Source organism: Poromitra crassiceps (genome assembly GCF_964638095.1).
Source record: "Poromitra crassiceps genome assembly, chromosome: 20".
NCBI classification, from domain to species: Eukaryota; Metazoa; Chordata; class Actinopteri; order Beryciformes; family Melamphaidae; genus Poromitra; species Poromitra crassiceps.
The window spans coordinates 1,364,084-1,391,486 of NC_139637.1; the positions used below are offsets into that span (position 1 = coordinate 1,364,084).

The window sequence follows — 27,403 nt, forward strand, 5'->3', positions numbered from 1 at the left end:
AATCACTGCCTTGGAGCGCTCCACTCCATCTCAGCAGCTCCTACCTTGAGTTCCTCCCCGCGTAGTCTCGCTTGCCAGACTCCCTCCCTACAATGGCAGAGTCTGGCTGCTAATACCTCCACCCTGGTATAGGGGAAAAAGGCTCCGTTCACCTTTACAATTATCCACCAAAAGTATCAAGCAGGCCTGCTTTATTGCACAATCCAGATCCAACCGTTTTCAGCATGTAGCATCGAGCTAGCATTGTTGATGTTGTTGTTTCACAGTGGCACAGACATTTGAGATAGACAGATTCAACAAGGAGGGAGTGGAAACGAAATCCATAAATGGTCGCCACCAGTCAGTCAGAGCGGGTTGGAGCATGCATGCAGGGCGGAGGGTGGAAGATGATTGTGATGCTGCAGACGCAAAGTGCCGCTGTGTGTAAATTCAGCTCGAGCCGGACCCTGGCCATTCACACCAGACGCACTGCTTTGCTCCACGCCGGTGACAACTTGTACTGACTTCCTATCTGGCTTCACACAATCACTCACGGGCCTCACACAAAAATAGATCAGACGCCGAAACAATCTCTGCATGGGGCGAGCCGGCCGCATCACGGCTGGTCTGACTGAACGGTCTAATGTGCTAACAAGTCAAGTGCGCCAAAATAAAACTGGCTGCGCTTCCAGATGCTTTGTCACTTCAGCGTCTGGTGTGTTTGCACCTTTTCGCATCCATTTTGAGCCATGCCTGCATGTGTGAGTTCAACTCCTTCCCGTTTGACCTGGCCTCCCCAACCCTCCGCACCCTACAGTCTGCCTGCCTCTGATGAACTCATTGCAGACTTAAAATCAGCCCATGCTGCAGGAGAGGAGAAGTTGACCAGATTCTTGCAAGTCCCAGGGGCCCTATCTTCGCAAAAGTGGTACGCCGCGCGCAATGCAAATTGGGGCCGTGCACAAGTGCATGCCTGTTGTAATTTTACTGGACATAGGCGTCCCACAATCAGACGTTTCTGCGCAGAATACGGGGCAGCACCTCTTACGCCCTAAAAAAAGCACCTCTTACGCGCTAAATACTCCACTGCGCTTGAGCGCACCATAATCTCTATGCTGTGCAGTGCAGCGCAGAGTAAAATTCCTTTTGGATATGTCATTACACACGGACGTGCCACGCCAGGACATCAAATTCTGCTGCTAAAATTGGATATTAGCAGATAATTCAGTGAGGCAATCAACTATAACTCACTGAGAAACTTTTATCACATCGCAAAGAGGGAAATTAATTGAGAAAACTTGTTGGACAATGGACATAGGCTATTCACCTTCACCTATCCCATAGTCTCGCTGGCCAGCCTCCCCTCCCACGCAGGTCTCCATAGTGGGATTGCGATGGGCGGCGCGTAGCGACAGTGCCCTTGGAAAATAGTTTCCAACAATCCAACTTGCCCTTTTCAGCGTGTAGCAATGAGCTAGCGTGTAGGTTTCTGCCGTTAGCTTGCTAGCTAGTTAGCGTTGTTGTTTTCACTGAGGCGGCAGGGCACTATTTACAGCGACACACAGGGAGGAGGGAGCGGAAGCTGCTCTGATTGACGTGGTCGGAGCCAATGACAGAGTTTGTAATAAGCCGGGAGCAGACATCCGGCAGCCACTGAAACAGTCGCTCCAATGGGGACCAGCTGTAGAGCAGGGGAGGGCTTATCCCAGTTGCCTGTTTCCGTGGCGCCAGACTCCTCTCCCGGGAGGGGAGGCTGGCCAGCGAGACTAACATAATTATGAAATTACCCTCAAAACACAATAATTGTCATTACTAAACCATGTTTGGTAGGCATGGATTTGCAATTAAAATAGCTATAATTCACCATTGTTAATCTCCGTCCTAAAATCAAAATCAACTCTAAAAATGGTAAACCCCAAACACCACATATGTATATGTTGCCATTCAAAAGTTAAGTTTTCACTCTACTGGATGGCAGCCATCTTGGAATTCTGGGGCAAAATTATGTCAGAATGTTAAACTGAACAGAATCAGATTATTTGTGGTTGACTTACACTGAAAAGTGTCTTCATACATTATTCTAGGTGCTCTGGTTCAAAAGTAAATTTTTCAAGATGGTACCAGTGGCCATCTTGGATTTGGCCGTCTGGCAGAAAGTCGCAGGATGTTTGGGAGGGGCCTGGGGGCTATTTTAACAAAAGGCCCATAGAAGCCAAATTACTCATTAAAAAATGTTAGCCAGAGAGTGGTCATGGAATTGAGGTTATAGCATCAGTTATCAGAAACTGTGATTTCCTTCTCACGTCATTAAATTCACCATTGATTAGTTACTTTAACAGTTTATGATGTTCTATATGGTATCATTGTAATCCTTAACCATGAAAACATAGGGATAGACATCACCTTTTCTGTGTTATCATGTGTGGTTCAGGAGATATGATGCAAACTACATAATTAACTTGTGGCGGAATTAAAATGGCCACCACGAGGCATTTTTGTGATGGCTTAATTTCTGAAGTTTACAGGGCCCCAAACTATATGCGTACCAAGTTTCATGCTTTTATGAAAATGTGAACATGATTTTCACATATCATCTGGACTAATACACAGAAATCAGGGTTTTGTCATTTATATGGGAGAAGGTTTTTTTACAGAGTGATAACTATCAATTAGCTACCAGATTGGCAGGGTTATCATACCAACATATAAACTAGAGACATGTAGGAAGACAAAAATACAAAAATTGCGCGGTCCCCTTAGGTAGTACCGATTTCATCATTGGCCCATGGACTAATTGCATTGTATCCTTCTCAAAACACCACTGAATTCACCAAAACACCACTGAATTCACCATTAACTATTCATGTGAACAGTTTATGATGTTGTATAGGGTGTCATTGTAATCCCTGACCATGAAAACATAGGGGTAGACATCACATTTTCTGCGTTATCATGTGTGGTTCAGGAGATATGATGAAATCAGGGTTTTGTCATTTTTTGGGGGTAGGTTTGTTTACAGAGTGATAACTATCCTTAAGCTACCAAATCGGAAGGGTTATCATACCAAAATATAAACTAGAGACATGTAGGAAGACAAAAATAACAAAATCGTGCGGTCACCTCAGGTGGTACCGATATGTCAAAATTTCAGCCTTGGCCCATGGACTATTGCAACTTTCACCGAAATGTGCGCCTAAATGAGGGGAAACTTTTGTACAATGCAACCTATGGCCAATTATGAAGTCTAAAGACCGCAAAACTGCAAAAACTGCAAAAACGAATTAAACCCTACTCCTCCCACATTTTTTCTTCAAACGACACCAAACTTCAGCATCTGCATCGTTAGACTGTCCTACACAAAAGTATCAAAACAGATTTTCGATCGGTCAAAAATTTAGCCCACAGTGCATGAAAACGTTGAATTCTGGCCCCGTGTATAGCCTAATTACCTTAATTACCTATGGCAATTAGGTTGTATTTGTGATGTCATCAGTCAGTCAAGCAATTGTGATGCCATCACTGATGTCACTCGAGCAATTGTGATGTCATAATAGCTCAAAGCCTTGAGACTTGCCCAGCCACGACCCATTGCTGCGCAGCAGCCACTTTTTTGGCACGTAATAACTCCCACAATTTCTGCGCCACATAGACATGCCCGAACTCAAAACATGCGGCTTATTGAGGACAGGTGTGCTATGACTTTTCTAAGGGTTTGGTCAAACGGTTTAGCACTTATTTTGAATGGACCCAGACCCGGCCGGGTCCGGGTCGGGACCTCGGGTATTCGGGGGTCGGGCATACCCGAAGACCTCTAGCTCAAAGCCTTGAGACTTGCCCGGCCACGACCCATTGCTGCGCAGCAGCTATAATTAACATTTATGTTCTTCATTTTCTATCCCCCCAGTCATATTCAAACTAAGAGCTCTACTCTAGATGGCCTGAGGTGCCAAATATGTTTGTCTGTTTTGTTTTCCTCTTCTTTTCTTTATCTTCTTGATGCTGTCGTTGATGCTATTCGTGTTGGTGATGACGAGAATGTTGTTTATGTTATGGATGTTAATTCTGATTTTGTCATTTGAATACTAATGTATAGTCTATAATTATGTAAACCTATGTGCTGCACTATGGTTTTGGCTATGAACCAATCAATGGTGTCTTGTAAGCCCATGCGGGCTGGCCTGGGCATACTGATGTCTGCATGACACAATAATAAAATATTACCTACCTACCTACCTACCTACCTACCTGCCATTACATTTACTACTGCACTGCTACTGTACAGTATAGCTATTTTCACACATGAACTCCGGATCAGGTGAGGTTTGCTCCCCACTGAGCCTGCCCCGGATGATACGTGAAGTGTACCCTTTCACACATGAGGCATGTTGCATTCTCACATGAGTAGCACCTTACTGCTTCTGCTTCACAGACTATTACTAGTGCCATAATTAATGTTACTACTACTACTACCACCTTCGTTCCTATTTTTACTACTGTACTACAACTATGCCGGCCAGTGTGTAGTGGTAAAAAAAAGAAAAGTGGGTAAACTATAAATTTCTGCAGCTTTCTCGCGCGTTATAGGAAAAAAGGTGGATAAATAAACTGCAGTCGCCCATATACTACTAGAACAACTGAAACTGAAATCATCATCATTGTTGTTTATTTTGTGTACTGGTGTGGACTACTTATTTGTTGTACTGGTGTGCTCTACATAGGGTTCCATGTGTAGTGTACCAAGCTAACCTGTAAAAAGGCTAATTTCAAATTTTTGAATAATTGTTTTTATGATCAACATCGACTTATTATTGAAAGTCGAAAATCTTGTCTTAAAAAGTATGTTTTCCATTGTTTTTACAGTCGCCTGTCTCTTTAAGAGCAGCAAGCTTGTCCATGTGTTTGCTGTAGCCGCTGGCTGCGCACTCCGCAGTGCCACTCACTCGTGCAAGTAGCATTAGCGACAGTAGCACTCAACAGCTTGATATAAACGGTATAAGTAGAAATGGTGTCTACATCACACCAACACTCAGCCACAAGGAAAACGTTCCAAGGCTCAATACTGCATGAAGAAAAGCTGATATTCTCTCTGTCTACTGTCCCAGGGCTATCTCGGCTTCGTTCGGGAAGCAAAGCTAACGTGGCTAAAGTAGCAGGGGTCTGTGTAAACGTCAATAGAGTGCCAAAGTCACCCCTTCTCCTTGATTTCATCCGCCATTCATTTTTTCATAGACCTGGCATAAAATGCGTATACAAATTGTTTTACTTGGTCAAACCAAGTGATTCAACTAAACTTAGAATCAAGGGAGACCATATAACATTTGTGAGTCACATTTTTTTTTTTTTTTTCTAGGGGTGGGTGAATTTCGACGAAAAGCTGACTTTGGCCCAGTGAATTTCGACTAGTGTTTTTGCTCGAAATGCCCATCCCTACTCTATATACTGTAGAACCACTTCTTCTAAGAGTGTGGGGTACACATAATTATAAGTAATCAACAATCAATATTCATATATTACTGCATTTCATATCACGTTTACTAGTCTTTCCCAGAATACATAGAGAGTGAGAGAGAGAGAGAGAGAGAGAGAGAGAGAGAGAGAGAGCTGATCAGAGGGAAATCATTAATGTCTCGTTGATGTTATCTTCAAGCCAATAAAAGGAAAAGGAAATGATATCATTGCATGGTTAGAAAGGGCTCTGGTGTAGAAGTCTCCTCATTGTGTGAGCCAAGGACTTGAAAGTTAGCATCCTTTACGTTTTGGTTTAAGAAGCACCATATTTGTTTCAATCCTATGCTATCCATAATTTTATAGCAGCTATTTTGCATCCTGCCAGGTATACACATTCAGAATTGAGAGTTGGGTGGCCCACCAGTGGCTGACGATGAATATGCCGAAGTAGAGCTGGAAGACGGAGGCGAAGAGGGCGAAGGCCACGGTCCTCGCCCCGATGGTGAAGAAGTGCCACAGCATCTGGGCAATGACGGCCTTGTAGGACATGGGCAGCTTGTCATCACGCGAGTCACGCAGAACCTTCTGGTAGGAGGCAATCATCCAGGCCAGAGAGACCAGAGAGGCGGAGGCCGAGAGACCTAGAAAGACAGATAAAAAGAAAGAGGGAGAGAGAAAATAAGAGGAGTGGGAGGAGGAGGAGGGAGGGAGGGTAAGAGACATCAAGGAAAAATATATTTGGACGAGGGAGGCAGGGGATAGACTTTTCAAGCAGAAAGAAATGAAACAAAACAGGAGGAGAAATGGAGAGAAGAGAGTTGGCAAGAGGAAAAATACCAAAGAACATCAAAAGACATAAGCCAAATGATAAACAAACTACCATCTGTTTAGAGACAAAGACAAACAAACACAAGCTGGGTTAGAGGGTCGAATCTGCTCTAGAATTTGTTCAAAGATGCGACAGTATGTGTGCCTTTTTTGATCAACATGTTATTGTCAAATTGTGATGCCTTGGTATAATATTCTAACCAGACGCTGCACAATGGCTTGTTTTCACATAACCATCTGGGAACAAGTCACTTGCCGCTTGGGAAACTGTTTCAAAGGACAGGCGATTCCCCAAAAATACCTGGCACACGATTGGATGAACCATCTGTCGATCACTCTCGCTGGTGCCCGCCCCTAGCTGCCTCATAGGACGCTGATTGGTGCGAGCCACTGGTGGTTCAGATTCAAACCAATAGATTGGAGCGTGGCAAGATGGATTTGTCGTGTGATCGTGATCTTGCACGAATCCAGCTGCCTTGCAAACGTAATGATGTTTACCATACACAATACATCAGATTAGCAATTAGGCCCCGCCCCCTTTTAGGGTAGTCTCTTAAAACAGACTGTCTCATCTACATCCGGCGAATGCAGCTATACAGTCTGTACGTTACACCCCCAGAACATGCACAAGGAAGTTGGGAAAAAAACCTTCAGACTGGAAGGAGGTTCTACGGAATCCGACCAATCACGACACGCGAATGCGGCATATTGGATTCTGATTGGACTAATGAGCGGAAGACCCGCCTTTCTGCCGGCATATTGGATTCTGATTGGACTAATGAGCGGAAGACCCGCCTTTCTGCTTCCCATTCCGGTTGGTGCATGATTCTCCCCCACGAAGTACAGACGGTATGGCGGAAGCATTTGAAAATTGCGGAAGCCAACTCGTCTGTTCTAAGAGACTACTTTTAGGGGGAAAACACAAGCCTCTCCCCGTTGACTTCATTCATTCAAGATTTTTATTGTCACTCCATGGTACAAGTATCACGTGTGAAATTCTTGTGCTGAGGACTCCGTTTACAACATAGTACAAATGTGACAGGGCATATGAGTGCAAAAACCAACAAGAGACACAACAAGCAATAAGGCAGTATAGTGATAAGACAAGTCAGAGACAGTGGCATATTCACTGCACATAGGTGCACATGTCATGTGCATACTTTAGACGTGCTTAAACATTTTAAATTCGGCGTATTTGACATACAGGTGCAAATAGCATATTCCTTATTAAACATACAATTAAACTCGGCGTATTCTCGACTTCAATATAAAATAGCACTACCAAAACAAAACAAAAGAAAAATAACAGAATCAATCTTGTTTATTAATGACCCCAACACACCATGACATGACAATATATTACAACTCGTCCGGCCATAGAATGGGCAAGATACACCGAAAATATTACCTTGACCCATCTAAAATCATGTGACTCATGTCACATGTGACATTCTTTTTTTACAGCCCCGTGACTCGCGGAGCCCAGCGTTGTTGCACCCGGTTACTTGGCGACTACTACTAGACTGACAAGTCACGGGGCTGTAAAAAAAGAACATCATATGTGACATGAATCACATGATTTTAGATGGGTCAAAGTAATATTTCCGGTAAACGAGATTAATTCTGTTATTTAAAAAAAAAAAAATCGGCAGTGCTATTTTACGTTGAAGTCAACGGGGAGAGGCTTGTGTTTTCCCCTTAAAAGGGGGCGGGAACATGTGCCGCCTACAAAATGACGTATTGCCGATCTGATCGGTAGCCTGTATCCTAGACAAGTGGTATCAGTGCTAGTGTTTCTCCAAATCAAGACTACATTTCCCATAACCCCTTGTTTATAATTCAGTCAAAGGTTTTCTGTGTCTTTACTGAAGAGGAACATGTTGGAAGTGATTTATCCATATTCCTTTCCCTCCTTCCACCATCTGTTGCAGAACAGAAATCTTTAGTTCCATTTGCTCTGGAAGAACCAACACATTCACATGTTTTTTAGCAACTTTTTTAAAAACAGTTGTGGAGTTTCACAGCAAAACACATTTGACATTTGACATTTGATTTGTTTATTTAGACGGGACAGTGCAAAATTAATGGACACAAAGAACATAATCAGAGTGTAAAAATTGCCGGATTTAGCACGAGACTCGAGCACGAGGCTCGAACACGTTGCACATGGCACGAGGCTAATTTCCATCCGTAGTCCCCAAAACACTGTTGCAGAATTCTCCTAAACAATTGAAATTGATGGTGATCAACTATTAAATGTGGGGGTAAAGCCTCCATACTGCTCATAATCCATAATCCAAGTCTCCAGAAGCCCTGAGATGCCATGGTGATCTGAAAAGACATCATTTACACCCTGTTTTTAGCTGCAATCTTCACTTTAGCAGGCTAGCTACAGAGACATTTCAGCTAAAAACAGTGATGTCTTTTCAAGTCAACAGGGCATCTGGCTTCTGGAGACTTGGATTATGCCAGTTAAGCAGTATGGAGGCATTACTTTTTCTGTTTATCCTTTTTTATTTTTGAAAGTTCATCACTATCTCACTTCAAGTGTTTAGAAAAATTCTGCAATGGTGTGGGGTCCACGCGTTAGTACGACACCCCATAGGTCAGACTACACATAACTCCGACCTGCACCCGCTAATCCGACCATTGATGTCTACGGTGAGTTTTATCATTGTAGTCTCATAATGTCGACCCTCCATTAATCCGACCATTTTAACGCCATTATTCCGACTGTCGGATTTCATACCCAGTAGTTCGACCTCGCGTAAATCCGCCTATATACAGCACTTCCAACAGAAGCAGTCTGTGCATTTCTCTGTGCGCTCTGACTCGGTTAGGGTTAGGGTTAGGGTTAGCAACTTTGGTCGGTGCTTTTTGGCTGGTGTGAAACCGAACCAAACAAGTTGGAATTTCTGGAAAACAAAACAAACTATAATTTTTGTGTCTGGTCTTACGAGGCACCGAAATAACCGTATGAACTGTGAAAACGCCGTAATTGTGCGTGGCGTGCACGACCCGCTGCGCATTTGCTTCGGAACGAGAGACAGATGGAGGGTGTGTGTGTGTGTGTGTGTGTGTGTGTGAGAGAGAGAGAGAGAGAGAGAGAGAGAGACGTCTCTCTCTCTCTCTCTCTCTCTCTCTCTCTCTCTCTCTCTCTCTCTCTCTCTCTCTCTCTCTCTCTCTGGAGTCCCACGCAACTGTCTAATTTACTGCGGTCGGATTTTTGGGAGGTCGGATTTATGAGATCTAACTCATGAGTGGTCGAACTATTGAGAGGTCGGACGGAAGACTATGACCCCAATGGTGTTTTGCTGTGAAACTCCACAAATGTTTTTCATTTTCGGGTGAACTTATCCTTTACTTATCGATATCCTTATAGAGGGTTTTAAAGCAGCTACGAGCAACTTTTTCGATTGTTATTAAACAGTATAAATTTAATATCAATGCATCACATCTTACCTCTAATAGTCGACGAGACCAAAGCCGTGTGTATCTGAGATTGCTCCCTTAGGTGATTATTAAGTCTATAGTCTGTCTAAACTCGCGTCAACAGGGGGCTCTCTAGAGCGACCGGACCGGGTAACCCGGAAGTGAAACGCGGAAGTGAAACCAGGAAGTGAAACGCAGCTGCCTTCCTACGCCGTTTGCGCTGCCTAGCAACATAACATAAACAATGTGAACGCCACGCATACTCTCGGGAACATCTCTCGTTATATTCTAACAGGTTTTTTCGAAGTTATTTTGTGGTTATGGCCGAAGTGGCTGCTGCAAACCATTTCATTTCACTTCCTGATCTGCCCTGGCTACAGACACACTAACACTGGCCGATTCACTCGGGGTTCAAGCGAGACTACTCTGCGTTGGTCTCGTCGACTATTAGAGGTAAGATGTGATGCATTGATATTAAATTTATACTGTTTAATAACAATCGAAAAAGTTGCTCGTAGCTGCTTTAATAGCAACACCACAAAATTGTAACACTACCACACAATAACGTCACTTGAAATGCGGCTCGTTAAGTGGTATTTTTTCCGCTATTTACAATTTGAATAATTACTATCCCCATCCATAATAAGGTCGTACCTTCATCAGTAAGTGGGGGCTACTGTCTCACGTTATCAATCCAGCTCACGACGCTGTTATCATTTGGCACTCGGCAGCAGCCAGCAGCACAGTCTAGCTGCGGGGACCTACCCCCGCAGTCATGGCGGCACCACTAGATGGCAGCCTACACAAATTGGCCGTAGGATTCGTGTATACATAGGCACAACAGAAACGAAATTACAGTGCATCCAGCCCACAAAAATGCAGTTTCAGAAATAAACCTTTACTGACAAATACGTTGGCTTGTCAGTCTCCACCCCCCACCCCCCAATATGTGTATATATATATATATATATATATATATATATATATATATATATATATATATATATATATGTATATATATATATATGTATATATATATATGTATATATATATATATGTATATATGGAATCTTCACTTTATAACTTATATGTTATATATATAAGTTCTATATATATATATATATATATATATATATATATATATATATATGGCATGCATATCCTACACCGGTTTCTACTGAAGTCAAATGATGATTAGCCACACGTAACTAAGGCCAGCCACGAGCCACCCGGAGTGCTATTTAATATTAAACATCCATTTTAATTAATCTTGCAGCCTTGACTCAAATTAAGCATGAATCACACTGAGAAGTCATTAAACTTGAGGGGATAAAGAGCTGAACTTCAGCTGCATTTTAATGAGTAATTTTTATCATTCTTTATTTTTTACAAGAGAACGGGATGCTTTTCTGAGCTACATGGAGGATGGTGCCTTGGCGTGTGTGTTGCCAGAATAAAATGTTGGCATTGTATGTTAATATAATCCCTGGAAATGTTATGAACATTTCTGAATGAAAATACTTTACAAATCTTTTTTTGTTGCTTTTAGTTAATTTTTTGAAGTGTTTGCTGTTGTAATACTCATTTTGGCCACAAGAGTGCACCATTACCCCATGTTCTCTTAAAACAGATGCGTTGGCTCCCACAATTTGCAAATGCTTCCGCCTACCCGTCTGTACTTCACAGAGGAGAAAGTTGGTCAAAACACAAATAAGGTGGGACATCCGCTAATTTCTCCAATCACTTGCCTCTGAAGCATTGACTTTTTTTCTTTTCTTTGGAAGATAGCAACTTCCTTTGGCCAAATTTTAATGGGCAGACATTAAAATGGTACAGACTGCCTCTAGGGAATTTAAAAAATGTGGAAGAGAGAGAGAGGGGCTTGAGAGACTGCATGTTCTAAGGGCGCTTTCACATATAAGCTGTTTGGGCTGCTTTAACCGCGCCAGAGTTTGTTTCCTCGGATAGTGCGCTTCGTTTGGGGCAGTGTGAAAGCGCAAACAAACTCTGTTGCGGAACAAACAAGCAAACTCTGGTCCGCTTGAAAACGTGGGTCTCGGTTCGTTTGCAAGTGAACTCTAGCGTGGTTCGTTTGTGGTGTGAAAGCAAACCGAACCAAACACAAGAACAAATATAGGAAAGGCAGTGCATCATGAGTAGAAGGCGGTAGAAGGAAGCAAAACACTGCGGTGCGCACACGGGTCATTGCGCACCGACCCGGATCCTGGACCTGGCGTATTCGCTGTTTGCTTTCTTCCGATTCAGGGGCTTAATTGATACAATTGTTGCATTTGTGCCTTGGTTCATTTGTGTTCACACGGCCACAAATCAAACGGATCAAATAGGATTGCCAAACCTCCTGAATTGGACAGGGTAGTCCGGTAATAGCCTCCCGGAATGGAAAAAATAATAATTCTCAGAGATTTTATAAGATTGTAAGAATTTTATAATGTGAGTGTGTGTTGGGTAGGCCTGTACATCGGGTGCGCGAGGAGAGAGAGACATAGAGAGGGAGTGAGAGGGAGAGAAATCCGTGTATGTTGTGTTATTTCGTTTTTCCGTTTCAAAACCAAATCGGGAAAAACCAAATAACGGTTTTGTTTTTTTCTTTTTACGTTTTAAAACCAAAACGGAAAAATGGAAAATCAAAAAACAGGAGGTTTTTCTGTTTTAAAACTAAACGGGAAAAGGGGAAGATCAAGTTTTATTTGTTTTGTTGTTTTGTTTCTGTGATATTTGGATATTTTGGAAACCCAAGTGAATGCTGGGAAAACGAGGAGAGGAGGAGGCGTATGCACGACATTTCGTGGCAGTTTCGTCTCAGAAAACAGGAAGAGGAAGAGTTGTAGGTCTGAAGTTTGCTTGTTACGTTTTGACAACTTATTGCAGTTATGGCCGCACTTGAACCTTATCATAACTTGATCCACGAACTGTTGACAATGGACAAACATACTCCGAGATCAGTGCCGCTCTGCAGCTTTCTGGTGCTCCGCACTGCTCAGTTAGTGACGTTATTTCGTTATTTTTTATGTTGTTTGTCATTTTTATGTTGTCCTCTCCATGTGGCCATACTTGCAAACTTATATCAGCTATAACAGATGTTTATGCAACGTCCCATTAACGTTAGCTAGCAAGCTAACGTTAGCTTTCAGCTGTTATATTTGAGGCAAACCTGCCGCTCATGTTGTGGTGTTGTACAGTATAAGGTAGCGACTAGCCAGCTTGTCTGTCTGACCGTCTGCATGTCTCTTTGTCTGTCAATCTGTCTCACTGTCTGTCTACCTGACTGACTGTCTGTCTCACTGTCTGCCTGTCTACCTGACTGACTGTCAGTCAGTGTCTCTCTGACTGACTGTGTGTTTCGCCTGTCTACCTCACTGACTGATGTCTGTCTGCCACTGACTGTCTGCCTGACTGTCACACTGGATGTTTTGTAATTTAGTGTATAGCTTTACATTGTTGCTTTGAATTTGACATTAGGCCAGGCATGACAATTGAGGCCTCTTTTAGGTCTGTGACCTCTGACCCCTTTTGTTTTTGCCCATCCTTAGTCGCCTGGCTTCTGCACGGCCCAGCCACCGCCACGATCTTCGTCACCAGTGTCCGGGCCGGTCTCCTGAATGGTTCCGCTTCCTCCATGGGGCGACTACTTAATTTGAACTATACATCAACATCCTGGACTCAATCTCCCAGAATCTTTCACATGATCACCTCTCACCATTGCCAGTTACTCACCTCATTAGTGCCCACGATCAGGATTTGATTACCCCACCTCAATCTATGCCCCACCTTCATAGCCTGGCTAAACCCAGCCTCCACATGACCTCTATGTACTATCAGTCACTGAAGAAACTGACGCTAAAGGCGCTATGCTGTGACGTCACGTTGAAGGCTGGGTTTACCCAGGCTACCACCTTCATACTGCCTTTTATAAATGGTTATACTTGCAACCAGGGTCTAAGCTGATATTTCATACATCTTTGTACCAGCTAACATCCATGCGTCTACATACATGCAATTGCATCTATTATTAGTCTAAAGTTTAGACTACCAACCAGCAAATATCTCCAAATAAAAGCTGAGAAGACTGTCAGCGTATCAACTTCTTGGTTTAACAGTCTACATATATATATATATATATATATATATATATATATATATATATATATATATATATATATATATATATATATATATATATATATATATATATATTTTTTTTTTTTACCAAAGTCGTTCTACTCTTACAGGCAGGGCTATGTCGATCACGGACCATAGACAAGTGGCTAGTGCCAAGTACTGTAGCTTCAAAAAATGACCAGCAGGTCAATTCACACTCTTATATAAAGGTGGCTATGTGATAGACCAGTGGTTCTGATCCTTTTCCTTTTCAAGGACCCCTAAGGGAGCACATGAGGACCACAATGGAATACGCCTTTAGGCTTTATTGTGTTTTCATCCTCAGTGATTCTTTTATTTTAAATTTCTCTTCTATGTTAGTGTGTTGGCAAGATGTGCCCTTTTTAATCACCAAATAAAACTATACCCTAATTTAGTCCCCAAATTAGCGCCACCGACCGATTTGATTGGGGGGACTCTCACACACAAATCTGAGAACATTGTTATTATGTGATTTTGTCCAGAACTCCATAACTGTCTGCATTGTAGAGAGATATGACATATTTGCTGGGGCCTCTGTGTATAATCTAGAGCAGTGGTACTCAGCCTTGCCCTACTCAGGAGACACTGACAAAAACAAAAGCTTTGAAAGAGCCACAATCCAAGTCCCTTTCCTCCCATTATTTTATTAGATTTGTATTTATTTATTTTAAATAGCCACATCTGGCTCTAGCCTCGGGTTGAGTATCACTGATCTAGAGAATGAGTGATATTGTACCAGCCTTAAGCTATGCTCTGTATTCCTCTGCTTGCAAGCTATAATATTTCATCTGAGACCAACCTCTGACTCCAGAATCTTTATTCAAGTATTTTACATCATGTAGTGTCAACTTTTGACCATTAAAGCTGTTTGGCATATCATCATATCTACTAAAATGTACTGACTGCATTTGTAGTCAATTCCAAATACTTGAGGGGAAAGGGTGGGCATTGGACCTTCGTAGACCATATTACAGTAGCTATCATTTAGCACAATTTTATCTGTAGCTGATATCAATCCATACCTTAATTGCCTGGAGAGTTTGGTCTTCACCTGCTTTATTTGTAAAGGGTCTTAAGTGTATGATTTGGTGCTGTATAAATACAATTGCCTGACTTATATTTTTTAATTCAGCAAATCAATAATCTAGCTGTGTTCAAAATCAAATGTAGTATCTATTTACCTGTGTTTAAACAATTGACACATATTCAAATAGTATTTGTAATTTACTTTGAACAAACATATCTATTACATGTGGCAATGCATATTTTGAACAAGCATATGAAATAGATGCAGCAATATTAGGAAATGTAAACCTTTTAAATTAAAAAAATTAAAAAAAGACCAAACTGTCTTGTCTTATCCCAACTCTGCATCATCTATTCAAATTGCTCCTGCCAGAACTACCTTTTGTATAATAATCAATTGACCGATGACCAAAAGGGTGGACAGGGTGGAGTGACCTGACGCTGCCTTGCAAGGTTAGAGTGTGTTCTATTGAGTGTGATCAATAGAACACACATAAGGGGAAACACATGCGAACAAATACAGAACCTTTAAAGGAACACTGCAAAGGATGAAGGTGGGGCATAGATTGAGGTGGGGTAATTAAATCCTGATTGTGGGTACTAATGATGTGTGTAACTGGCAATGAGAGGTGATGGTGTGAAGGATTCTCTGAGATTGAGTCCAGGATGTTTAGCTTGGGGTTTTGAACAGCTGCCCCTTCAAATGCTACATTTATTTGAAACAGATACACAAATCACAAGCTGGTCTGGTTAAGTGTCAGTTGATGTATAGTTCAAATTAAGTAGTCGCCCCATGGAGGAAGTGAGCAGGTGATGTCGCCTGGGCAGGGACGAACAGGCGCAATAGGTGTAGAGGGCGTCCAGGAGGCAGGGCCGAAGGGTGGAGCAACCCTGGACGGCCCGGACACCAACGACACAGGTGGGGCCTTTCAGAAGGCTGGGCCTGACACTGGTGACGAAGATTGTGACGGTGGCTGGGCTGTGCAGAAGCCAGGCGACTAAGGATGGGCAAAAACAACAGGGGTCAGATGTCACAGCCCTAAAAGCGGCCTCAATTGTCATGCCTGGCCTAATGTTAAAGCAAAAATGGAAAGCTATACACTAAATTACATAACATCCAGTGTGACAGTCAGGCAAGCAATCAGTGGTAGACAGACATCAGTCAGTCAGGTAGACAGTTGAACAGTGAAACACACAGTCAGTTCAGACACTGACAGTCAGTCAGGTACACAGGCAGACAGTGAGACAGACAGACGGTCGGTCGGTCGGTCAGTCAGTCAGTCAGTCAGTCAGGTAGACAGACAGACAGTCAGTCAGGTAGACAGGCAGTCAGTCTGACAGACAGACAGAAAGTCACTCAGTCAGTCACTGACTGACGTATACCGACTGTCTGTCTCCCTGCTGACTGCAGTCAGGTAGGCAGACAGTGAGACAGATTGACAGACAAAGAGACATGCAGACGGTCAGACAGACAAGCTAGCTAGTCGCTACGTTATAGACCATAGTGTACAACACCACAACATGAGTGGCAGGTTTGCCTCAAATATAACAGATGAAAGCTAACGTTAGCTTGCTAGCTAACGTTAATGTAATGTTACACAGGGCTGCCAAGTTTCAGCCACAGTTAGGAGTGAGATTTTCCAGCCAGCGAAGCTGGCTGGAAAATGCGATTTGCCGGCAAAAAAAATTTGGCCCTTTTTTAGGGTAGATTTAGAGGGATATCTCAATTTAAATTAACATTGGATTACTGTTGTGATGTAATTATTCAGTCTTCACCCCCATGCCAGCTGCTCTCCCTGCACTGTCAGCCTCCTCGTGCTCTCTCTCTGTCTTTACTCTCTTCTACTCCCTCATCTCCTGTCTGCAGTCTGCAGTCTGATTCTCTGTCTCTTCCACTATTTCATCCTCTGTGTCTTCTGGAGTCTCATTTTCCTCCGCTCTGTCATTTTCTGTCAGATCCTCCACTGTTTCCTCTGACCTGGCAAGTTTGGCAGGGAGGGGGTGGTTGACCCTTCACTGCCCAGAATGACAGCAGATCTCTCTGCTGCTTCTTCTTCCCTGACATCTTTCAAACAGACAAAAATCCAAGTGTGCAGTTAATGTAAATCCCCTTAGCTCATAGTAAGTATCAATTAGCTCACACATGCGTGATGATTTTAATGAACACTGCTTGTCACGGTTGTTTGATGTTAAACCCACAGCAGCAATGTGCCACGCTCTTCACTTACCCCGCTAGCCGGGCGCTTCTCGCTCATACTGAGCACATTAGCGCCCGGCGAACGTCACGCATTTCCCATCAAACACTCTGCCATTTTCACGGGTATAAATGCCAGCTCCTACCTACCTGAGTCTTCACGTGAAGTGAAGACGCTATCCGATACGCAACATCCTCTATTATACGGCTCTCGTTAGATGTAGGCAGGGGGGACTGACTGATGATTGGTTAAAGTTAGGGTAAGAATATCGGTCAGCCAATCAGAGGCAGAATAGGGCGGGCTCACCCTGTGACAGACTCGAACTATGGCAAGCCGCAAGCAGCGAGTTATGGAAATATAAGAAGTGAGAGGGAAACATTTATGAGCGTGTGAAATAGCAAGTGTGGCGTGTGCGCGTGTGAAGAGGTTAAATTGCGTGACTCTCACTCTCAATGGGTGAGACTTGGCAGCTCTGTGTTACATAAACATCTGTTATAGCTGATATAAGTTTGCAAGCATGGCCACATGGAGAGGACAACATAAAAACGACAAACAACATAAAAAATAACGAAATAACGTTACTAACTGAGCAGCGCGGAGCACCAGAAAGCTGCAGAGCGGCACTGATCGTTGATCGTGGACTGTTTGTCCACTGTCAAACAGTTTGTGGATCAAGTTATGATTATGTTCAAGTGCGGCCATAACTGCAATAAGTTGTCAAAACGTAATAAGCAAACTTCAGACCATACAACTCCTCTCTTCCTGTTTTCTGAGACTGAAACCTCAGCGGAAATGTCGCGCATGCGCCTCCTCCTCTCCTCATTTTCCCCGCATTCACTGATTGATTTTCCGTTTTAAAACGGAAAAAGAAAAAAAATCTAGTAATTCGGTAAAGACAAAACAAGACCCTCACAACTGTGTCGGACGCAATTGTATTTGTTCTTCCGGTTCAGCATTAGCCGGCCGGTAAATATCTGTACAACTGTACAGACAAACAACTGTAACTACAAACAAGTGTAAACTATGAATGCAGTTTGTTTGAAAACATTCAGCAGCTACACTGCGGCCAACTTCAGACATGCTCACAGCGTTACTGCTGCGAGGAGCCGATGGCTGTACCCGGTCGGCATTTAACGTTAGTTACAAAAGCACATTGACAGTGTTTTCTCACTGCCAGGCAGTAGCCTACTGTAGGGGTTGACAGATACTAGCTAGTCCGACCGGTCACACAGCCAGGTCACACAGCCAGGTCACATATTTGAAATGGTACGTTCTCATCCGAAAAAATATTAAAACTTTATAACAGTTTGTTTTTTTGCTTATAAACAGCTTTTTGGCAAGTCTAAAAATGCTAAGGATCTACTTCCGGGTTTAAAACGGAACAACGATTACAAAATGACGTAATGCAGAAGCGTCCTGATATGGGCAAATGATAAGGAATAAGCCTAGTATCACGGAGACTCCAGAGCATTACGCATATGAACACCTGTCCTGTCAGGAATATTAATAAATCATTTAATAATAGCCTATACATGGACATTGTGCAGTGTCTTCCTCGAGGAAGGCACTGCCATCAGTCTGATTGTATCATAGAAGAAGGCTGGCTCTGATTACTGCGACTTGTTTGCATTTACCATAATGGAGACCAGAGGGAAGTTGGTCAAGTTCAAACTGATGATGCAATCATGCAAAAATCCCCCAACGTTTATCCACGCAAATGTTATTTCACGAGTCGCCAAAACAGGATCCAAAGAATGAAGATGTCGTTTTTAACTGATAAAAATGTGCGTTCTTCAGGCCATTACGCACAGCGCAGCTGACTACGGCAGGTTTATCCCAAAATGCGCACCATTTCCTGTAGTTGTGTCGGATCGAGGTTGGATCATGTTCTCACCACAAATGAACCACACCAGAGTTCATTTGGAAGTGGACCGAGACCACACGTTCTTGGCGATCTCAGCCCGCTTGTTTCGTCCCGCATCCGAGTGTGATTCCTGTGTTCACCCTCCCCCAAACGAACTGTTTCGGAACAACTGTTCCAAACGAGACAGATGCGAATACATCCTTATTTATCCTTATTGATCCTCAGTGTTTTTACATACAAACTGCTGAGTGCTTAGAGTCCTTTAAGTAGCTACTAAAGACTCATCTTTACTCTGTGCCTTTCAACTGGAGCTGAGCTGTCACTTCCACTTCATCTTACTGTGTTTATTTCTGTGTTTAATACTGTTTATTACAGTTTCTTAAATGTACCTATTTTATATTTGCTTACATGTTATCACTTTGGTCAACTGCGGTTGTTTTAAATATGCTATGTAAATACACTTTGTCTTGCCTTGCCTTCTCTCTCTCTCTCCACCCCTCTCTCCCCCACCATATCTCTCTCTCTCCATGTCTCTCTCTCTCTACCATTGTTTCTCTCTCTTCTTCTGTCTCCTCTTTGTCCTTCACTCCTTTTTGTTGGGTAAAAAAAGAGACTTGAAGAGCTTGTCTACTGTGTGTGTGTGTTTGTGTTTGTGTATGCCTATGCCTATGCATGCATCTAAATACATGAAAACATTAATGCAGATCAACATACTTTAGGTTGTGTGTGAGTGAGTGTGTGTGTGTGTGTGTGTGTGTGTGTGTGTGTGCGTGCGCGTGCGTGCGTGCGTGCGTGCCCACGTGTCTGTGTGTGTGTGTGCGTGTGTGCGTGTGTGTAAATCTATTTGTGTCCCTAGCCTAGACTGTTTGTTTTGTACAACTTAAATGTGTCTTACGTGTGTTTGTGTGTGTCTGTGTGTATTGAGTGTGTGTGTATGTTGAGTGTGTGTGCGTCAATGTTTTGTTTTATTCATCAAAAGCCAATCTGTTCCTTGTAAGAGGGACATGAATAAAGCATCAACCCTCCCACTGATACCTGCCCTCAACAAACACACACACACACACACACACACACACACACACACACACACACTTCTCTCCTTTGCTCTCTATATTTTGCTCTCCCTCTCTCTCTCACTCTGTCCCTCAGTTTATGAGTTTTATTTACACTAATTGCATACAATATTTTGCCAAAGTCAAGTCAAGTTTATTTGTATAGCCCTAATTCTCAAGCATGTCTCAGAGACTTCACAGAGAATATGTCTAGCTAAATCTATAGCTGACACAACAATAACAAGTACAGTAGTAATAATGACAACATGATTGAACAATCGATAGAGAGACACAGAAAGAAAGGGAGAAAGGGGGAGGGAAATGTGGGGGAGCAGAGAGTAGGGAAAAGTTGAGGGATGGGGGAGGAGAAAGCAGGGAAAGGGTGGAGGTGGGGAGGAGCAGGGGAAGGGGGAAGAGGAGAGCAGAAAAGAATAACATCAACAATGATGATAAAAGTCTAAAGGCTAAAGGCGCTTGACAAAGTGTTAAGGATGTCGCTAAAGGCTCTTGTCAAAGTGTTAAGGATGTCGCGAAAGGCGCTTGACAAAGTGTTAAGGACGTCGCGAAAGGCGCTTGACAAAGTGTTAAGAACGTCGCTAAAGGCGCTTGACAAAGTGTTAAGGACGTCGCTAAAGGCGCTTGACAAAGTGTTATACTTATAATTGGGAAACAGGGGAAATCCAGTTTATGTATAGAAAACTTTATTCAAACCAAATAAATATGTTTACCATATTCCACACAACATTAGGCTACTTTGACAAAGTTTTGAGTTAAGTCCATCTTCCATTGAAAACAGTCACCTTTTTCATCCCAAAGTGAGTCCATTGTCTACATTGGAATCTGCGTGAATGGGCATTGCTATTCACAGTGCATTAAGGCCCATTCTGATCCAGGAAAAAGCCCTGTTGAAATGATTTTCTATTGCAAACCAACAGGTTTACATTTCAAACTAGAAAAGTGCACTCAGTGGAGTGCAGATCTCCGCCAGGCCGGTGCTGTCCCCCAAGCTGACCCATAGAGCATGTGTGTGGCAAGACATCGCCGGAATGTAATGTGTTAGGACTGTTCTCATACTGTCGCTTTCACATATAAGCTGGTGGACTCGGTGCGATTGGGGGGGGGGTGAAGTTCCATAAAACATGATTCTGGATTAATTTGTCGAAAATATAGCAACCCCGTTCGTTCTGACGGAGTTGTCACTTCCTCATCTCGTTGCTTCCCAAGAATGGTCTGTTTCTATAATATATTCAGAACTAACAGTTCCCATTAGCCACTGAGGGAGAGCCCACCCCAGGCTCCCAGCGGCCAATCAGATTAGCGGCCGTGGACCAGCACGCTAGGTTGTGTCCACAACTAACGTTAGCAATGAGCTATCGCTAACTTAACGGTTGCTACGCTGAAGAGGACATCTCAAAATGCCTAGACTTACCGAATGCACCTCCGCAGTTGCTGGATCACGTACAGTTGGCGTCGCTCCAGCTAGAAGTGTTAATTTTGTGGCTATAGACAAAATGATGCAGGTAGCTTGTGTGAGAGAGACCGCGCGCAGTATGCTTAAGGACCCGACTGACGTCACATTAACCCGTCTGGGGGAACAGAGTGTAAGGGACGTGGCTTGAAGGAGACTGCAGGGTGAAGCTGGATAGGGACAAATCCAACTGTGGCAGTTCTGAGGTTGTGACCACTCATTACAGGGAGGGATGACAGCAGTATATATGCATTTACAAGTAAAAACAGCTTTTGCACGGAATAGGACCTTTAATTTAGCAGCACACACACACACACACACACACATGTCAGCATAGCTGACATGTTCCTCTCGCCCTCCTACCCATGCAGTGCGCAGGCAATGATTTGCATATCTGTCCCATGATGCAATGGACGTTTCATCAAGCGTTTCATCAAACGTTTCATCTACGTAAATAAGTGGTAGATAGTAATGGTATTTATTTTACCACATCGTGTAATTCTGGAATATTTAAATGTTGGACCAAATACATTTTTTGACTATATGACTTAACACCATAACTGTAAAGCACATTTTTCCCAGCGGTATATATACAACACGCACATAGAACGAGTTATAAGCATGCCTGGGAAATTCGGAGACTGTAGGTGGGTTTCCATCCAAATGTATCGCAACTTTTAATCAAATTTTCAGAAAGTCGGCAAAAGGAAATGCGAAATAATGCACGTTTCCATCCACTGCTATTTTGCGAATTATAGAGCTGTCAATCACCTCGTGTTTGAGGCTGTCTGAGCTGCTGATCAGCAGCTGGATCACCTGGACTATTCAAGTCGCACTTACAAACTTTACTTGATCAGAGGGAAATCAATCTTACACCACAATAATTCCACAATACACGAGAATAATTCTCAAATCCACTTGACATCAGATGAATGAATGAAATAGCCTACGGTTTATTGATGTCTAAACACTATAAACAGTTACCCTCTACTGACGGTGTAGTGCTCTGAGAGGCTAATCACAGGGCGAAGTCAGTCTTTCAGAAAGCTAATCAGACGGTGTGTTTTTGCACCTCCTGGTGGGTGAAAACAGAAGTGGACTTCCAGGGTGGAAAAAAAATATCGGCACCGCAGCAGCACCGCACTTTGCACGCCGGACAGTCGCGGTGGATTGGTCCCACTTTGGCTGGCTGCATCTGTAGAAGAATATTTTCGAAATCTTTCTGTAGGCTACATCTTATTATTATATTTTGCATAGTGTTTATATATTGTCAGAACCTGTATTAAAAATTTAAATATATGTTGCTTTGGTTATTTGCCACTTTAATCAGTCATGCCGGTATGGGGTTGTAAAATCTCTAGCGAATAGGTTGATATTTACATTAGATGCAGTAGATTCTTTGAGGTCTTTGAGCAACGCTGCCTGTGGCTGTGGATCAGCTGTTAGCCCCAATCCACCGGCACTTTTCAACATCTCTGGAGTAGCGCTACCTTTTCTCCCATCTGGACGTCTCTCTCACGATACTCGGACAATTCCTGGATTGCTCTGTCTGTCCCCACAACGTTTCCCCCGATCGCCTCTGCTGTCTGGTGCGGTTAGCCCGTTAGCCCGTGTTAGCGTTAGCTTCCTGCTAACCGGCCTCCACTATGCTGCAATACTCCACCTCCCTGCTTCGCAAACTCAATAACCACATCTCTCCACCCCTCTGTATTCCAACCATCCGATAGCTGGGATTACTACGCCGTCCCGGGTATATCCACAGAGGCTCCCGACGAAGGCTCATCTACTCGTCTGTTTCTGATCATGCTACTCCGTCCATCTGGTGCAGCGAGCGCACTGTCACACACGGATTACGTCATCACAACAAACCTCACGTGACCACTTCCACCTTGAGGTCCCTGGCCTGTGCTGACTGTGCTACTCCCTCCACACTGCTCTCATCATCTCCTTCTGTCAACAACTCTGCCATCTTCATGCTGCTCAACACACGCTCCTTAAACAATAAATCATTACTCATCCATGACACCATAAACGAAAAGAAATTGGATTTTCTCTGCCTAACTGAGACATGGCAAAATCAACAGGTCTTTCTCTCTCTCAACCAAGCCACACCACCAGGCTATGCCTACATCCAGAAGCACCGCCCCTCGGGCCGCGGTGGTGGGCTGGCTGTCATCCATCGAGACAAGATCCTGATCAAACAGCTCCCAGTTCAACATACCACCTCATTTGAGTGTCTTGCCCTCACACTGGCTGGGTCTTTACAACTCCAGGTTGTCCTCGTATACCGCCCCCCCAAACCATCTACCACATTCATGTCTGAGCTATCCGAGCTCCTCACCACTGTCTGCCCTCTGTCCCCATCCACACTCCTGATTGGTGACTTCAATATTCATATGGACTCCACCACCTGCACCTTCGCTGCTGAACTCACATCTCTGCTCGACTGCTTCAACTTCAAACAACATGTTCAAGGCCCCACCCACGCCAAAGGCCACACATTGGACCTGGTGTGTTCCTCTGGCACAACTCCCTCAAACCTGCAGTGTCTTGACTTTGCCATATCCGACCACCTTGCCATCCTTTTCACTGTCCCTCTCCCCCTCCCCAGGCAGCGCCACCACCGTACCATCACGTTCAGGAAGATCAAGGAAGTGAGTGCACCAGCCCTCTCCAACACAATTGCCACGCTTCTGGTCTCTGATCCCCCTGACTCCTCCGTGGACGGTCTGGTTGCCCATTACAACGCCTCCCTATCCCTCTGCCTCGACTCACTGGCCCCCCTTATAACCCGGACTGTTTCCCTCACTCACCCCACTCCCTGGTTCTCCACTGAACTTCGCTCCATGAAGGCTGCCGGCCGCGGTCTCAAGCGGCTCTCCAAAAAAACCGGCCTCACCGTCCACCGTGAGGCCTATAAAGACCATGTGACTGCCTACAAAACTGCTCTCTCCCAGACCAAGACCCACTACTACTCTACTCTCATTTCTAACCAGCAAAACCACCCCAGGATGCTGTTCTCCACCATTCACCGGCTTCTCAGTCCCCTCTCTGCCCCTCACCCCTCAGGCTCCTCCAACCTCTGCTCTAAGTTCCTGGACTTCTTCCAGGCTAAAGTTGATTCTATCCACCAGCAACTCCAGGCTTCCCCTTCACCACTTGCATCCCAACCCCATGATGCCCCTCCCGCCACTGTATGCCTCCCTCATTGCCGCCTCTCCTCCTTTTCCCCTGTTGATGCCCCTCACGTTGCCAAACTGGTCTCCAAGGCCAAGGCCTCCACCTGCTCTCTTGACCCCATACCTTCTGCCCTGGTCAAGGCAGCCCTTCCAACTCTCTGCCCCATCATGACTGACATCATCAACTGCTCTCTTCAATCTGGTACAGTTCCCTCCAGTTTCAAAACAGCCTCAGTCTAACCCATCCTCAAAAAGCCAGCCCTGGACCCCGACGACTTCAACAACTACCGCCCGATCTCCAACTTTCCTTTCCTTAGCAAAATCCTGGAAAGAGCAGTTGCCGCCCAACTCCACCAGCACATGTCCAACCATGAGCTCTATGAGCTCTTTCAATCTGGTTTCAGAATCCACCACAGCAGAGACTGCTCTCATTAAAATCACAAACGACCTCCTCACTGCTGCTGACTCCGGCCACATCACCATTCTCATCCTCCTGGACCTCTCTGCAGCCTTCGATACAGTCTCTCACACCATTCTCCTCAACCACCTTTCCAACCACCTGGGCCTCACCGGCACGGCCTGGTTCTCCTCCTACCTCTCCAACCGGCAACAGTTTGTCACAATAAATGAACATACCTCCACCCCTGCCCCAGTACACCACGGCGTGCCTCAAGGCTCCGTGCTTGGACCTCCCCTCTTCACCACCTACATGCTCCCCCTCGGCCAGATCATCCACCACCATAGTCTAAACTTTCACTGCTATGCCGATGACACGCAGCTATACATCTCCACAAAACCATCCACCCACCTCCCCCCCCAGGCAATTGTCAACTGCCTCCGTGATATCAAATCCTGGATGTCATCTAATCTCCTCAAACTCAACAGTAAAAAGACCGAGCTCATGGTTGTGGCACTGGCGGCACTGCTCAGGAAGGTTGGAGATCTCCTCCTCGATGTAGACGGCTGCTCCATCTCACCATCCACTGAAGTCCGCAACCTGGGCGTCATCCTCGACTCCACTTTCTCCTTCCATTCCCACATCAAAACCATCACCAAATCTGCCTTCTACCACCTCAGAAACATCTCCCGACTCCGGCCATCACTCTCTGATTCTGTTGCTGAAACCCTCATACATGCCTTCATCACCTCCCGCCTGGACTACTGTAACGGAGTCCTGTTCGGGGTTCCCAACAAAACCCTGGACAGGCTCCAATATGTACAAAACTCAGCTGCCAGGGTTCTGACCTGCACCAAACCCTGGCAGCACATCACTCCCACCCTTATCCACCTCCACTGGCTCCCGGTCAAGTCCCGTATCCTGTATAAAATCCTACTCCTCACATACAAATCCCTCCACGCCCTCGCCCCTCAGTACCTGTCTGACCTCCTGCAACCTACACCCCGTCCCGGAACCTGAGGTCCTCCAACTCGGGTCTCCTCTCCATACCCCACTCCCGCCTGCGGACCTTTGGGGCCCCCACCCTTTGGAACTCTCTCCCAGCCGAAATCCACAACGCCCCATCACTGGCTACCTTCAAAACTCTACTCAAAACTCACCTGTTCAACACAGCCTTCGGCAGCTAGTCTCTTTCTGTTCTTTGTTGCCGTTTGTTGTCATCTATGTGTGTCCGTCATCTTTTGTGCTCTGTGAAGCGGCCTTGGGTTCCTTGAAAGGTGCTATATAAATCCAAGCTATTATTATTATTATTATTATAATTATTGCTGGCATCTATTATTTCTGCACCTGCATCAATACTACTGTGTTAACCAAAGAAACGTGAACTTTTTACTCTTGTAAAAACAAAGTATAAACACATGGGATGCAGAGCTGTTGATTTTCACACCAACCTATAAAATGTCTTCATTTATGCCAGTAGAAATCACAGATCAGTTTGTCATAGAAATCCTACTGCATTTTCTAAGACAGTGGTTCTCAAACTTTTCATGTCAAGCACCCCTAAACTGTGCCACATTAGACCACTGACCCTCATTTGATAAGAGTATGTCCCAGAGCACCCCATCTGATAAGATTTTTGCTTTAGATGTTTATTACAGAAAGTGTATGAAACCCATGACCAAAATAGCCACATTCTGTCATTGTGTTACTTATGGATTGAATTCACATCTGAATGAAAACATATTTGAATGATTTCAAATCCTTGACTTGCTGTGGTAAGTGATGTAAAATAAGATATATCTATATATAGATAACTTTATAATTCACAAATTGAAATTGATGATATACTGTATGCCAAGTCCTGGAAAGTGAAAATGTAGACAGCGAGGGGAGGCTGGCCAGCGATGATGGTGAAAAGACAAGACAGGTAAAATCAAGCATTTTAAAACGATATCAAAATGAATAAAATATGTACATTGCAGCTATCGACATAGAGCTGTAGATTTGTATTGCAAGCAGTCTTCCCTCAATCTTTTCCGACTCTGAGCTGTCTCCGTGGCTAGAAAAGAACGCTGATAGTCCTCTTTGAAATGACTACTGCAAACTTGCAGGTCCCAGCTAATGGAGCCCTATGCTAATGCTAGCTACCTAGGCTAGCCGTAGCACTCAATCTTTTGGGAAACAATGCGAAATAACCGCTTTGCCCGTTTCCTCTGCTTCTCTCCTCTTCTTCGCCATGCACGCGCTAACTACACATTTAACCCTTGCCATCAAGTAAAGTTGAGTAGTAGCAAGATTGCGTGAATAATGTTGTTTTTTAGCCAGCGCCCCCAGGGCCTGCCTGCGGGCTGGGCGTGGACTTATTAGAAGGCCA

At 44.2% G+C, this 27,403-nt stretch overlaps 1 protein-coding gene across 1 annotated transcript in view; it reads right to left on the reverse strand.

Moving 5' to 3' along the window:
* Positions 1 to 27,403, reverse strand: part of LOC310794355 (XK-related protein 7-like) — a gene marked incomplete at both ends in the record, with an annotated part of 145,742 nt that overhangs the window by 17,531 nt on the left and 100,808 nt on the right. The window contains one exon of the mRNA XM_083656346.1: positions 5,849 to 6,068. Within this exon, the coding sequence (XP_083512472.1) occupies positions 5,849 to 6,068 (220 nt within the window). The remainder of the gene's footprint in view (positions 1 to 5,848; positions 6,069 to 27,403) is intronic.